This window comes from Urocitellus parryii, chromosome 7, assembly GCF_045843805.1.
Source record: "Urocitellus parryii isolate mUroPar1 chromosome 7, mUroPar1.hap1, whole genome shotgun sequence".
Lineage (NCBI taxonomy): Eukaryota > Metazoa > Chordata > Mammalia > Rodentia > Sciuridae > Urocitellus > Urocitellus parryii.
The window spans coordinates 177,804,874-177,819,749 of NC_135537.1; the positions used below are offsets into that span (position 1 = coordinate 177,804,874).

General features: G+C 58.7%; 1 protein-coding gene across 3 annotated transcripts; it reads right to left on the bottom strand.

Annotated features, from left to right (window-relative positions):
- Window positions 1-1,893: 1,893 nt before the first annotated feature.
- Window positions 1,894-12,520, bottom strand: Grin2c (glutamate ionotropic receptor NMDA type subunit 2C). 3 transcript variants are annotated; one of them, XM_026404838.2, is made up of 13 exons: window positions 12,122-12,520; window positions 9,539-10,137; window positions 8,842-8,956; window positions 7,778-7,989; window positions 7,485-7,650; window positions 7,092-7,245; window positions 6,016-6,141; window positions 5,662-5,891; window positions 5,119-5,279; window positions 4,426-4,613; window positions 3,371-3,603; window positions 2,461-3,024; window positions 1,894-2,379 (listed from the first exon to the last, which is right to left on the bottom strand). In XM_026404838.2, the coding sequence occupies exons 1-13, from the start codon at window positions 12,518-12,520 to the stop codon at window positions 1,894-1,896; spliced, it is 3,633 nt and encodes a 1,210-aa protein (XP_026260623.2). The 3 variants fall into 3 exon arrangements, with proteins under 3 accessions (XP_026260623.2, XP_077657065.1, XP_077657064.1); XM_077800939.1 differs by having other exon boundaries at window positions 1,894-3,024; XM_077800938.1 differs by having other exon boundaries at window positions 1,894-3,024; window positions 4,426-4,631.
- Between the last annotated feature and the right edge of the window lie 2,356 nt (window positions 12,521-14,876).

Below are 14,876 nucleotides of genomic sequence, written 5' to 3' on the forward strand. Positions count from 1 at the left end.
GCAGCCAGTGCCTGGCCGGGCGAGCAGGAGCGGCCCCTCCTCCCAGCCAGCAGCAGGCTCGGCTCCACGGTTGGCTCTTAATTATCTTTCCAGTCCTTGATTATTAATGATCTTGGGCAATGAGCAGAGCAGCCCGGCCTCGCCCTGTCCCTGGCCCCACTGCCACAGTCTCCCCCAGGGCTGCACCAAATCCTGACTCAGGGAAAATGTGGGGTCCCACTCAGGGATTGGTAGCCTACTGTTAACCCTCTCACTACCGCGGCTGTGGCCAAGGTCAAGCTCCCTTCCAGAGCACTCACCTAGATTCACACCCCCTACCTGTCTGATTCTGGCTCCAGCCCAAGAACATCCATAGGGCAGAGAAGGTGAACTTGACTGTAATGTAGGAGGGCCACCTACTCTTGGGGTGGTCAGACTCTAGCCACAAATGGAGATGTATCCCACCCTACTATATCTCAACGGCTCCCACCTCTAAAACCAAACCAAAAGGTCAATTCTCATGGCCTCTACCCAGACCTCTCTTTGGAGACTGAAGAGGGAACCCTGCTTCCTTGGCACCAGCTGGGACATCACGCCAAACCTTTTGAGAACTTTCTCCCCCACCCTACCTGACTCCCCAGGAAGGGCACTGGGCAGAGAGAAAGGGAGCCAGGCAAGTCTGTGTCTCTTTGTCATGTGGACAAATCTGCTTGGCCCCCACCCAACCTGTTAAGGACAATCAGGAAAGGGTTTGACAGAATTGATAGTGCCCACCATGTTTGTGGAACAAATGGAAGGAGGATTCCTTGCTCACTTCAGTCATTGAGGGGGATAAATGTAGTTGCAGATGTGAAAACACCAAAGGATATAACAAGAGCCATCTTTTCACATGGCCCAGGGCAAATGGTGTGACAGAGAAAGGAGGTCAGCTGAGAACCCCAGAGGGAGGATGAGCGGATGGAACAGTGGGCAAATTCTCCTACCTGAGAAGTCCTGGCACCTGGAAGACCGAGCCTCACCTGGCCCCGGATGCCAGCCAGGCCAGGCTTCAGAGCCCACAGAGCCCATGCAGCCGGCCAAGGGCCAGGCAAGCCTGGCAGGCTCCCAGCAGACCTTCCGCTGTCTTCCCACCCTGACACTGTCAGGCTCCCAGGTGGTCCCTGTCTCGGCGAGACACCTGCAGTCCCTGGTCTGGGCCTCCCTTTTCAAGGAGACTGAAGATTGAATTCCATCCATCACCACCAGCGCCCCCATGCTGATCACATTTGTCACATCTGGCACCAGGGTAGATTGAGTTGGCACTGAATACCGAGTGGCTTCTGTGGCCTGGAGCCCATCCCTCAGCCTCACCTTCTCCCCACATCCTCCCCAGACACTCCTAAGAGTCCCCCAGAGTGAGCTGCCCACTTGCTCCCAGAAGATGCCCTGTCTGAAGATTGAATATCTGGATATTCCCACGATGCTCCTGTTGCCGACAGGTTGTGATGCCCCTTTCAGGATGCAGAATGAGCAGCCAGGCGCAGTGAGTTGTAAGAGGTTGGTTTAATGTCTCCGTACTTAGAAACTCCAGTCAGGTGGAGCAAGGAGCAGGATGGCCCTGCCCCACCCCCAGGTCTAGCCTCCGTGCCCTCACACCAAGGCCACAGCAGCCACGACCAGGGCCAGACTAACACCAGGGCAGAGACACCCTCAATAGCCCTGCTCCCTGTGACACGTGCTGGATGGATGGGGCTTTGCGTGATGAGGACACAGCCAAAGCCTGCCGAGGTCACTGAGCTGGCCATGGAAGAATCATCTGCCACTGGGGCCCCTGGCCAGCATATGGTTGCAGAAGCCAGGAAAGCCCAAGTCTGCCTGTCCCTATCCCTGACAGTGCCAAGCAGAGAATCCAGCCCAACAGGAACCAGAACTACCTCACACTTCTGACTCCAGGCTTGAGATCCGCCTCCAGGTGCAGGGTCTTCGGGAGCCTTTGGTCCCACAGGCTCCCCTGCTGACCTCTTCCAGCACCCCACTGTCCCTGTAACCCGTGCTCAGTCCCAAGGTCCTGCCCCTGTTCACTGGAGGCCCCCAGGACCCAGGAAGCCAAGGGCCATGACTGGCGCAGGGTGGAAAATGAGGGCAGACAGCCCCCCAGCAAAATGGCAGGTGGGCATGGGCGTGCAGGCAGACGTGCTGTCTGGGCTGCCAGGCGAGGACCCCTGCTGGCTCGCCCTGCCTGCAGGCCTCCGGGTAAGAGGGCAGCCGCATCGACTGTGCCTGCGCCAAGTGCCTGCAGGCCGGCCGGCTGTTGGAGCAGGAGCAAGCGTGGCCGGTGTACCTGGCAGGCAGCAAGCCAGGCCGAGTGAAGGCCTCGGCCACCGAGCTGGGCAGAGAAGCGTGGCGCGGGAGTGGGTTCCGGGCCCAGGCTGCGCGCAGCAGGGCTTCCCGCTGGGCCAGCTGCTCTGGCCCCAGCAGCGGCAGGTCGTCCGGCTCTGGGGGCTCCGGGAAGAGAGGGAGGAAGGGGCGTCCGGACCGGTCGGCTCGGGGGAAGGAGCTGTAGTGACAGTGCCCAGGGCACAGGGGGCGCTCTGAGAGCGCGCACTGCTCGGAAGCCGAGAGGTGCCGCCCGTGGGGCCCGGCGCAGAGCCGCCACCGCGCCTCCCAGGCAGGCGGGTTCGAGGCCTGGGAGATGTCGAGCAGAGGCGGCCGGGGCGTCGGCGGCCGGCCGGAGGGCTGCGGGGCCCTGCGGACCAGCGCAGCACGGCCCCCGCCCGGCGGCCCCCAGCCCCTGGGGTTGGGCTCGGGGGGCGGGCCGGGGGCCTGCGGTCGCGGGCCGGGCCCGGGGCAGGCGGGCGGGGGCGCGTGGCGGCTGCTGCCCCAGCTCTCGATGGTGCGCGTGGCGCGGTCCAGGGAGCTGCTCACGCCCGCCGTGGTCACCATGTCGCGCGCCGCCTGCAGCATTTTGAGCACGCTGGCCTGGGCCGAGCCGGCCGTGAGGTCTGGGCTGGGCGGCCTTGCGGGGCTGGCCAGGCTCTGCACCCCACTGAAGCAGCTGTAGATGCCCTGGATAGGAGGAAAGGCAGGCTGTGAACAGCGCCCTCTCCCCCGTGAAGACCCTCCACTGTCCTTGCCCTGCCCCAAGCCTGATGGCCTTCAAGTCCCCGGAAGCAACCATTTGTTAGGCGTCCCCTATGTGCCAGGCTCTGTGCTGCTTTTCAGATGAATTTGATGTCTGAACCTCCAGAAGCCAATTCTAATCAATCACACTATCTAGTAAATGGTGCTGGAGGGTTCCAACCCCAGTGGTGCTGGCAAACCAGCCACCTCCCAGGACCTTGGTTTGCACATCTGTAAATGGGGCCATGGCCAGCTCTGACTTAACTGGTTAGTTAGTACCCCAGGCACCTACCCTGCTGAAAGCCAGCAGGAAGTCCAGCTGGGATGTGTTGGGCACTGAGTGACGCAGCTTCCAGTAGACCAGGTGCTCCCAGGCGAAGACCAGGAGGGCCAGCCCCATGGCCACCAGCAGCATGTAGAAGACCCCAGCCATATTGTCAATGTCCAGCTTGCTGCTCATCACTTCATTCTTCTCATTGTGGCAGATCCCTGAGAGCCATACTGTCTCCAGTTTCTGGGTCTCTCCTAGGGAAGGGGATGCACCTGGCTCAGGAGCCAATCATAATGGACCCACTAACAACACTCAACCCGTGCCTGGATGGAGGAGGGGTCTGGGGACAGGATACCACCCCCTTATTTCTCAAGTGGGACCACTCAAGTGAGATGGGGGCAGTGTTAGCCAAAACAAAAGAAAGCAAAGCAGAAGCTGTGGGCCACCTGCTCGCCCCCAGCAAAGACCACCCACGTGCCCAGGAAAGGCTTGTTTGACTGGGTCAAGTTTAGCATCCCTTCATTTGTTGTTCACTCGCCATTGTACACTTTACCCTCTGCACACTGAGTATGGAGCTGGGCCCCTTGGAGACCACAAGCACCACAAAATAAGGAGAGCATTACTTAATCAGGATGGGGCTCCTCTCAATACTCCCTGGGGTTGGGGCGGGCACATGTGAACCCCTGTTCCCGGAGCTAGCCTAGCCCTGGTTCTGGACTACCCCAGGTAATCTCAGGATGGAAATGGGGAGACCAAACTGCAAAGGAGGTGCTCATCTGGGAAAAATCATGGGAGGGGTCCTGGAGAAAAAGAAAGTTCAGCCACCCGCAACCCCCTGTGTGGCCCAACGCCTTCCTTGCCATCCCTGCCCTTTGGGGGACTCCCCAGTTCTGGTTCTTGCTCCTTCCTACAAGCCCATCCCTTCTCCAGGTCTTCATGCAGCGCTCCTAATACCTGCTCCCCTACTGCCCCAACCTCACCCCCAGAGCCTCTTCCTTCCCATAGGCTGTGGGCACACAAAGTGGTAGTCGAGATACCCTGGGACCACCCCAGCCCCCAGCAATGGCAGCACCCACCATCCCCCAGGAACTGCAGGAGTGCCAGGTCTATGGCCCGCTTCCAGTGGGAGTCCTTCTGCATGGCGATACCATAGCCAGTGGTAGCAAAGACTTTGCCAGATCCAATGGTGACCAGCTTGCAGCCTTCATCCTTGCCCGCCATGTAGTTGAGGACAGCAGCATCATAGATGAAGGCGTCCAACTTCCTGGGGATAAGCTGAGCCCTCAGGGCCAGGGACCATACAGGTGGGAGGGGGCATTGAACCTGGGGCCTGGCGGGGGTCTGAACACCTGAGATTGTTGGGTACCACCAGAGGGACAGGTGGGCAGAGCCTTCTCTGTTGCTTTTGCAAGGACCACTCCCACCTTCCTCCTCAGAGAAGCCCGGGAACTGTGTCCCCAGAGGACATGCCCCTTCCCCTGCCCAACCTCTACATGTCTCTAAGACCCAGCGAAAGACAACCACCACCATGTCAGGCCAAGGCTGAACTCTGCTCAGCAACACAGCTGTGTGTCTGGAACATGGTGGGCCTCCATTTCCATTCCAGCTCTGCTCTGCCCCATACCCTTTCCCCCTTTCCCAGAAGCCCTGCGGGATAACCCAGCCCCACTGTCCCCACCTTGGTCCTCTCAGGAAGGGATGGAGCTAAGACTGTCACTGGGGAGACATGTGGCTGGCGACAGAGGGTGAGTGCAGGGCTGGGGACCCACCCCATCTTGAGGCTGGTGAGCGCATCCTCCACTGATCGCTGGTTGAACTTGACCATGTGGGTGTGCATGTCCCGGTAGTTGCTGCGGATGTTCCGCTCTGTGCTGCCATTGGGCACTGTGCCAAAGCGGAAGGGCGGGTACTGATCCTGAGGCCTCTGAAACTGCAGGTGGAGGAAGCAGCCATCTCTACCACTTCATCCAACGTCCCAGGCACCAGAGCCCCAAATGCCAGCCCCAGAGCCCAGCTGCATAGCTGGACTTGCATAGTCAGAGCAGAAGGACCTGAGACACAGTCCAGGCTGCGTGTATATTTTACAAATGGAGAATCTGAGGCCCAAGATGGCGTGAGACTTACCCAAAGCCACTCCACCGCTGGACTTGAATGGTCACTGCCCATTTCCACCCCCTCACTACCCCACATCGTCCTTCTCTGGCCTCCAGTTCAAATTCCCCACACTCTGATCATCCTATATCCACCCTCCCACGGCCTGTCCCCACCCTTGGTGTCCCCACCACCACCTCCACTGGCCGTGGCCCCAGAACCTTTTTGTCACTGAGGCCTGACACAGTGTCGATGTACTGCTCCTGGATCATGAAGGCGGCCAGGTTTGCAGTGTAGCTGGCGAGGAAGATGACGGCGAAGAAGGCCCACACCAGGACCATGATCTTGCTGGTGGTGCCTCGGGGGTTCTCGATGGGCACCGAGTTGTTGAACACCAGTGCCCACAGCAGCCACACAGACTTGCCGATGGTGAAGGACGGGCCCCCGGGCTCTGGGGAGGAGGGTGGATGCTGGGACTCTTCTTGCCCACCACCAAAGGGCTTCTGTCTGGGCCCCAGCCTGGACCCCATCACTGCCCACCCCCTGCCCCCAGGCCCAGGCAACAGACAGCTTACTCTTGCCCTTGGTGAGGTTCTGGTTGTAGCTGACGGGGCTGAAGTACTCGAACATGAAGACAGTGATGGCCACCACGGTGAGACACATGACAAACATCATCACCCACACTGCGGGGCTATAGGGCTCTGGAGACAGAGGGAGGAGACTCACACCTCAGAACTGCCTCCCTCAGCCCCCACCTGGTGGAGATTGGTGGGTCCATCTGGTCAAAGCAGGGGCCCACCATCCCTGCGGATGGAGCCAAGGTGACCTCTAACCCTGACTCTGAGCAGCAGAGTCCCAGGAGAGACCCCAAGGGAGGTCAGCCTCTCCCTTCCCTCTGTCCCTACAAGCTCACATGGCCCACCCTCAGGAGCCTTCCTTTGGCCTCACGTCCCCTGCCTGGCCCGGCAGGGATGACCTGGTCTTTCTACCTGGAATCAGAGTCTCCAAGGCCAATTTCCAATCCTCATTCTACTGACATGGAAACCAAGCTCAGGGCACTGGAGGGAAGGACCCAGGTCTACGCCTCCTTGAAAAGCGATCGTTACCACCGAAGAGTACCTGCTCTTTTGCCATGAAGACACCTCTAGGAAGTCAGATTTTTTCTCCCTGTGGCTAAGGAACCCACTCAGAGAGGTTCAGTGACTTGCCTAAGACCACCCAGCAGGAAGGGCAGAGCTGAGACTTCACTCCTGCTTAGGAGTGACCTGGGACCTCACTCCTTCTCCTCGGGACAGCTCTCAGCCCCTCCTCAGCATCCTGCCTGTCCTCACAGTTCTCTGTGCCACTTAGCGCTGCCAGTCCCACCTGACTCCTAACTGGACACTCAGGAAGGCAAGAACCAGGCTGTATCCTGGGCACCTAGTGGGACCTGGTACAGAGGGTGCCTCCCAGTGAGAAGTTAGCATTTCTTCCCACTCCCCCGAGGCCATGGTTCCCTGTCCCTCACAGTGGCACATCATCTACCCCTTCTCCCTACCCCCACCCTCAGCATTGATGTCCCTTCCAGCTGCCCAAATGTCTCATCTCACCCATGACACTCACCCCATGGGCCCTTCTGCCCCAGAGCCACCCCTGCCCGCCTGAGCCTCACCCAGGAAGGCCGAGGGGGAGACGGTGCCATTGCTGCGAGCCACCATCACGCTGATGCCGGTCTCCACGAAGGGCACGGAGAAGTCCACGATCTCGGAGCGCTCCTCATTGATGGTGAGGGAGCCGATGGCCATGTCTGCTCGCTTGTAGTACACCTGGGGCCACGAGGGGACTGAAGAAGGGGCTCCCGAGAGCTGGAGCATGCTCCCCAGTCCCCGCCTGGTACCCCTTCTGGCCCCCACCAGTGGACTCCTGTGTTCCCACCTGGGGTCCCCAGGGCTCAACCTTCAGTGATGGCCACACACATTATTGTGACAACCAGAGGTGGCTGAGAGCTGATGGAGCCTGGCCGTATGTAGGTGGGTGGGCCCAGGGTGGGCTGGGGCCGGCCTACCTCCCCAATCATGCCGTTCCACACGCCGCGCACCCTCTTGCCGTGCTTGCCATTGGTCACCAGGTACAGGTCGTAGGAGAACTTGACCACCTTGGCTAGCTTCTTGAGGATATCGATGCAGAAGCCCTTGCAGCAGAGCTTGGTGTATGGGGCTGCGTCACCGCTGCTGCAGCCGCCACCGCAAGAAACCACCAGGAGTCAGTACCCCACCTGGGCCGCAGACCCTCCCCACACCCAGGCATAAGGCATGCAACCGCTGACCCTCCAGTGTTGGCCCCCAGCTCACACCAGACCTGAAGGTGTGGTTGCTTTGCCTGCGGCAGGGCACAGTGTTGGGTACACAGCCCCCGGTGCCAGGGTCAGGGCTCTCCACAATGACAAAGGGCCGCTCTTCCAGGGTGGCCACTGTCAGGTGCCGGCTGTCCACCACAGGCTGCAGGGAGGCACTATAGCGAGGCCATACGGGGTACTTCATGTAGAGGACTCCATGATCCCAGCGCCCCACCTGCGGAGGACCACCAGCCTCAGTCCAGGACCTTCAGCCCCACTGCCCTCACCCTCTAGGTGCCCATCCTAGTGCAGCCTCCCAGGGCCAAGAATGCCCCTTTTCTAGGGGCATTTGGGGGAGACAGAGGCAGGGCTGGGGCAGAGGCATTTGGAGAACAGGAGACAGAGCCAGGGCCCAAGCATGGGCTAGAGGCTGGCTCCCGAGCCTCCCCCAGCCCTGGTCCCTGTGCTGCTGCCACCCAGGCACCCTCCTCAGGCCCTGTGCCCCTGCCTCACAATGCTCAGTCCCCTTCTCCTCCTCAGCTGACACTCCAGGACCTTCACACGTGTCCCACCACCCCATCCTACTTCCTCAGTCATATCACTTTAAAACGCCCTTCTGCCTGTACCAGGCTAGACCCCTCCTGGTGGGCTTCTGCCCAGCCCTCTGTGGCCCACCTCCGGGTCCTGTATTCCCTAGTTTCCTCCTTCGAAGGCAGAACTAGTCCTGCTCCTCCTGTCCACTGCCATCCTGGTTTGCACATGGCTCTACTCAGCACGGACGACTCTGTATTCTATTTGTTTCCACAACTGTCTGGCGGGCACACACGTGGGTCAATCCCCTGGGGCAGGACTGTGTGATAAAAGTGCTTGATACGCTTTGTAGTGGAGGGAAGCCAGCATGTCATGCAGCCCAGAGCAGGGTCTGGGGGACCTGGAAGGTTTCCTAGGGTAGGAGGTCCCAACTGAGACCAGAAGGATGAGGGGCTATGGAAGGACAGAAGAGACTTTGCTCAGCTGTGGGCTTGACCGGGGCTGGGCTCTCAAGATGAGAAAAGACCAAGGGTCCCTGGGCTCACCCCCTTCTCACCATCTCCCAGAGGCGGTGCCGGTTCAGGGCAATCACAACCATGGTGGGCTGGACCAGGTACCCACCAGGGCTGAAGGAGAAGTCTCGGCCCTCCCAGGTGACATTCAGTAAGTGCCTGTAACAGGGGAGAGGTGTCAGGCTGTCCCCATCCCCCAAGCCTATGGCTCTGCCCACCCCATCCACCGTCCCATTCCTGTTTCACCACCCAATAGAAGACATTTAGACTTGTTGTGTGATTGTTTTGTGTCTGGTTTGGGGGGGTTGCTTGTTTGTTTTGGAGGGTTGTTTTCTTTAGTATTTGGGGTTGAACAAACCAAAGGGTGTTTTACTACCGAACTGCATCCCCAGTCCTTTTTAAATTTTTTTTTTTAATTTTGAAGACAGGGTCTCTCTAGGTTGCCCAGGCTGACCTCAAACTTGCCAGCCTTCCCTGAGCCTTGTGTGGGTGCCTCCCCAGCAGAGGAGATGGCAGACGTGTGCCACACTGCTCTGCTGGCTCTGCACTGTTCCGTTTTCCTGTAATACCTCCCCACGCCCTGACTCCTGCTGTTTTCTCAGATGAGGACCCAGAGAAGCGGGGTAACTTGGCCCTAGGGCACACAATTATGGGAGATAGAACCAGTGAGCCCAAGCTCACTGTCACCCAGGTTCCCTGAGGTGCCCCACCCCTCGCCCCCATGCCTGGGCAGGTGCCCACCTGTAGAAGGCTTCCCGGGCAGGGCTGACAGGTCCAGGGTGGCTGCGACAGTCCCCAGCAGGTGCGGGCAGGGCGCCGTGATGGCGCAAGTAGCTGTGGGCACCCAGGGCCAGGATGGCAACGCCGTCGCGCACCTTCTGGCGCAGGCTGAGGCGCCAGCTCTCGGTGACCACGCTGATGAGGCCCACAGGGAAGACAGCAGGGGGCGCGTCGGTGCTGCCCAGTGCCAGGTTGGGCACCAGCCACACGTGGCCGGGCCCCACCAGGCCGGCCTGCGCCGCCTCGGCAAAGAGCACCTCTGCCTCCTCGCGCGAACAGTAGGCCACCAGCACCGGCGCGTCGAGCTGGCGCAGCAGGCGCTGGGTGCGCGCGCGTGGCCCTCCGGGGCCCAGCTCCAGCGTGAGCACCTCGAGCAGCCGCCAGCTCAGGTAGCTGGCGTCGGCGACGGCGCGCACGCCCTCGAGGAAGAGCGCGTGGCCGGGGTGCAGGCTGGTGATGACGGCGAACGTGCTCCAGTCGTACTCCTCCAGCACCTTGAAGAGCACCTGGAGCTGCTGCTCCAGCGACACGCCCAGCTGCAGGAAGGCGGAGCCCGGCTCCTGGGGGCGGGGCGGGGGCGGGGCCTGAGCCGGGGCTGGGCGGACTGAGCCCCGCCTCGCGCCCCTTTCCCCACCCACTCTGGCCCCTCCAGCGCCTCCTGCGCACAGCGGCTCCCTCCCTCCCTCCCTCCCTCTCTCCCTCCCTCCCTCCCTCCCTCAAGCTCCAAGTGGCTCCTAACCCCTCTGTCCCCTGGGTCAACTGGGGAGCTTTGTGAAACACGCATGCCTAGGGCCCCCACCTGACCACGCTGGACCCCACACCGGCAGCATCAGCACCCCCTGGGAGCTTGTTAGAAATGCAGATTCTCGGGCCGCACCCCACTCCGACTGGATCAGAATCTCTGGGGACGACGCCTGGAATCTGTATGTTTAACGCGCTCTTCGGGTTTTTTCTCGAGCCCGCTCTTGTGAGAAGCGCTGCCCCAGAACAACTAAATCCGAATCTCAAAGGTGCGACGCTGGGCATCTGTGGTTTTTTGCAAGCACTGTGAGGGCTGAGAACCACCATCCCGAGAGCTGCTGCCAGGACCAGAGATAACTGGGACAGCACCGTCCTCCCGGGAGCGCCAGAGGCCAAAACGTTCCTACTCCCCGCTGCCTCTGCCATCGGGAAAGCCCAAGGCCCTGGTGGCTGGCCGCCTGGGCTAGTGCAGCGCCCTCCTAACAGGTAGTCTCTCGAGATTTCAGCGCACTGCCACAGTGCCAACATTTTAAAAAAACAAACGGGGAAACCACAGGCCAAGCAACCCAGTTTCCCCCCAGACTTGCAATTAAAAGGGAGAGGGAGAGATGAAGGAGGAGCCTAGAGGTTGAGATTTAGAAGCCATATCTACCAATCCCCATGTGTGAACCCAATTTGGCTTCTGATTCAAGCAGACTGACTTAAAAATAAACATTTATGACATTTATGAGACAATGGGGAGGTGTGAACACCGGCTGGATATTTGGTGATGTTAAGGAACTTTTATTAATTTTTAGACATGATAATGTATGGCAGCTTTATTTGTTTAGAGCCGTTATCTGCTAGAGATACAAACCAAAATGCTTATAGATGGAATCATAAGATGTCTGGGCGTTGCTTCACTTTAACCCAGAAGAGAGAGAGAGTGGTTGGGAGAGAGTCTGGGGTGGGCTGGCCAAGGTGGGTGAGAGGTAAATGGGGATTCATTAGACTCATGTGTAGACTCCAAATTCTCCATAATATAAAACGAAGGCAAATCAGATCAGCCTCTTCCCTCAGCACCTTTGGTGGCCCAATACAGTGGGCCAAATGCCAGCCCCTGTGACCTGGACCCCTCTTCCTCCAGGCTTCTCTCTGCTCCTCCAAAGCTCCAAGCTTCACCTCCGCTCCTGCGATCAACTCCCCTCAGCCTCCAGGTCTCAGTGTGGACATCACTTTTTAAGGGACCTTCCCTGGCCAATACTGTTCAAACAGGGGCCTCCTGAGCATCCCTTCCCTCACAGTATCTCATGGTTTTTCTCCAGAACGCTGTCCCCGGTAGGGCCTGCAGATGCCTGTGTGCTTACATGTTCTCCCCAGGAAACTGTGAGGACAGCGCATTTGTGAGGGCAGCATTGGTTCTCCTCCCCCCATGCCTGGACAGTGACCTGTCCCTGGAATGCTATCCCCTGAGGGTAACTTTAATTGCCCAGTGGGGCACTTTGTCAGATCCCATCCCCGGGTTGGTCCCTGCCCCCCACCCCCCATCTGGAGCCAGACAGGGGAGGGCTGAGAGGCAGGCAGCCGACCAGACAGGGCAGCCACTGCCCACCCCCATCCAGACACAAATGGGACAGCAGCCCAGAAAGTTGGTCTTCTGGAATGTGGACTATCCTTCCAGAGTCTCCCGACTCCCTCAAGTCGCCTCCTTGCCGACCCCACCCAGTCCCGGCCTCCAGGACTTTACCCCTTCCCACTCCAGATTCAGCCCTGGTCCCCAGTCCCAAGCTGGAAGGGAGGAAGGCACAAGAGATCAGACAGCACCTTGGGGGTGAGGACCACCGTGGAGCCCCCGCTGATGCTGAGGATGGGCGCGTGAGTCTGGGAGGAGACGAAGTCCAGGAGCTGGGCCACTGCCTCGGTGCCCACATTGTCCTCAAAGACGATGCCGTGGACCCGGGCAGCACCCAGGAGCCCACAGATCTGGGTGAGAAGGCTGCTGGGGTTGGTGCTGTTGACTCCCACGGTGAGCGGCTGTATCTCCAGAGGCAGGTCCAAGAAGTTCTGGGGGGTGAGGCGGATACGGGCCTGGGCCTGCGGCGGCTGTGAGCTGCCAAACACCACGGCCACTGTCATAGCCTGCTGGCCCTGCCCCAAGCCGGACCCTGCCCAGGCACCAAGGAGCGAGGTGAGCAGCAGGGCTGGCCCCAGGGCCCCACCCATGTCCACCAGAGGGTCCTGTGGAGAGACCAGGACATGCACAGAGAGAGGCAGATGGACAGACAGACACGATGTGAGGGTCAGAGGACACATCCAAAAAAGGAAAGAGAAGAGGGGCACACCTCCCTCCATAAAGAGAGGTACAGACAGACAGACAAAGACAGACACAGAGAAAGAGACAGCAGTTAGCTGAGCATCCCCAGAGGGACAGGGCTGGGACAGGAACCAGGACAGGGGCTTGTCACCCTCCATCCTACCATTGAACAACACCCCTGGTAAGAAAGGAGTCCCTGCTTCTCATGGTCATTTTGGAGTGGGACCAAGAGCCAAGCTGCAGAGAGTAATATGAGTCCCCAGAGGCCTCTGACGGCTCCCCCTTCCAGCTGCCAGCTCCTAAGCCTCCACCACTTCCCTGACAGCCTGTGATCAGGGAGAGCCCAGGGGCGATGAGGGAGGGCCTGGCGTTCCAGCCCCCTATAGGCCTTCTAAAGCCCAGCCATTGGGGCTCTGCCCTAGCAAGGTGCACTGAAAATGCTAGTCTGGTGTTCAGAGCATGGATCTGAATCAGACAGACCAGCGTTCAAGTCCCACTTCTGCCATTTACTAGCTGTGTGATCTTGATAGAGTCACTTAGCCTCTCTGAGCCATGTTTTCTTGCCTGAGCTAATCACAGCAGTGAGGGCTTACATGTGATAATACACTATTGGCTATCGTTAGCAATCATATCCTGTAGATGACAGCCTCTCAACTGAGTGAAGGCAGGCAGCTCTGTGACACCCCCATGTCCCACTCCCATCCTCCCTGAAGCCCAAACTGGCTCTTCCATCTGTCCCTTACCACGATGCTGCAACTGCTCAGAGTTCTGCTTCCTTGGAGCCAGCCCCAGGGCCCTCCTCCTGGAGACTCCTCCTCCTGGACATCGGACATCATCACCACCCTTCCCACCGTGGGTTCAGTTGGGAGCAGCTGTCCCCAGAATGAGTGTGGTGGCACTGAGTGTTCAGGGCGGGGGCACCTGAGACCCCAAGGCATCATACAACTCCTCCTCTCCTTCACTAACAACTTCTGAACGGAGGGTGCCAGGGTGCTGAGGGGTAGGTACCCCCTACAGAATTTGCACATCTTTGTAACAAAAATGCAGCTTTAAAAAAAAAAAAAGCTGCTACAAACACCCCAGAAACCACGTTTGAAAATCAGACTTCCTCCAGGGCCACCTGCTGCCTGCCCATCACCAAGTTTCTCTCTTCCTTTTGTCCAGAGTCTAGTTTCTCACCCAGGTCAGCCCTTGTGGGCCTCCAGCTCTCTCTAAGGGAGACAGGAGGAGGAAGGAGTGCAAGGACCACAGAGGAACATTCTGGAAACCCCTTTTCTCCAGGGTTGCCAACCAGATCACTCCAATGGAGACCACAAAAGGACTCTTTAGATAAGAAATGTGACATGGGCACAGAGCTCCACACTGAGTGGTAGAATTTCAATATGGGTAAGACGTGGACCCTGCTCTCCAGGAACTCAGAGTCCAACCTGGAGAATCAGCAAGCAGGTCTGCGGTTAGCCCCTCCAGCCTCTTTTTTTCTAAACTTCCTTCCTTCCCACCATACCCTGCCCTCCCTACTCTCCCCAAGCTCTGCCTCCCCAGCAAGACCTTCTCTTAGCTTAGGATCCCGAGCTCATGCACATGAAGGTAAAAGGGACTGATAATAGCTCAAAGCATTATCATTCCCCAGGGAGATGTAGTTTAACGACAGTCAGAGCTTTAAGCTAAAACGCCACGTGGTAGAATTTCAGGCTGGGAAGATATGACTTGGGACACGGGAGGGAAACTGGGTTCATGTTGGTGCCCTTGAAATCTCCCATGTGTACAGTTTCCTGGTGCACTAGCGAAAATGTCAGTCTGGAGACCTGTTTGAGTCTGGGATGGGATCTTACATTCTTAGTAGTAGCTGAAGCTAACACCAATCTGGGATTGCAAAATCATGACAGCAAAGGGCACTGTCATGCCTGGGGCTGGAGCTCAGTGGTGGAGCACTTGCCTAGCATGGGTAAGGGCCTGGGTTCCATCCCCAGCACCACACACACACACACACACACACACACACACGTGCTGTCATGCTCTCTGTTTCTTAACAAGGCCAGTGTGCTCATCTCTGCCCACGCCTCTAGTCCCTACAGGTTGCCCGCTTTCAGGAAGCCTCAACCCTCCTGCCACTTCCACCTCCCAACAATGAGCTCTCAGTCCTCAATTTGTGCTGGCCAATATGGTATCCCCAGCCCCAGGCAACTGTAGAGTACTGAAATGTTTCTCATCCAAACCCAGCATGTTGGCAGTGTGAAATACACACTGCGTATGGAGACAGCATAA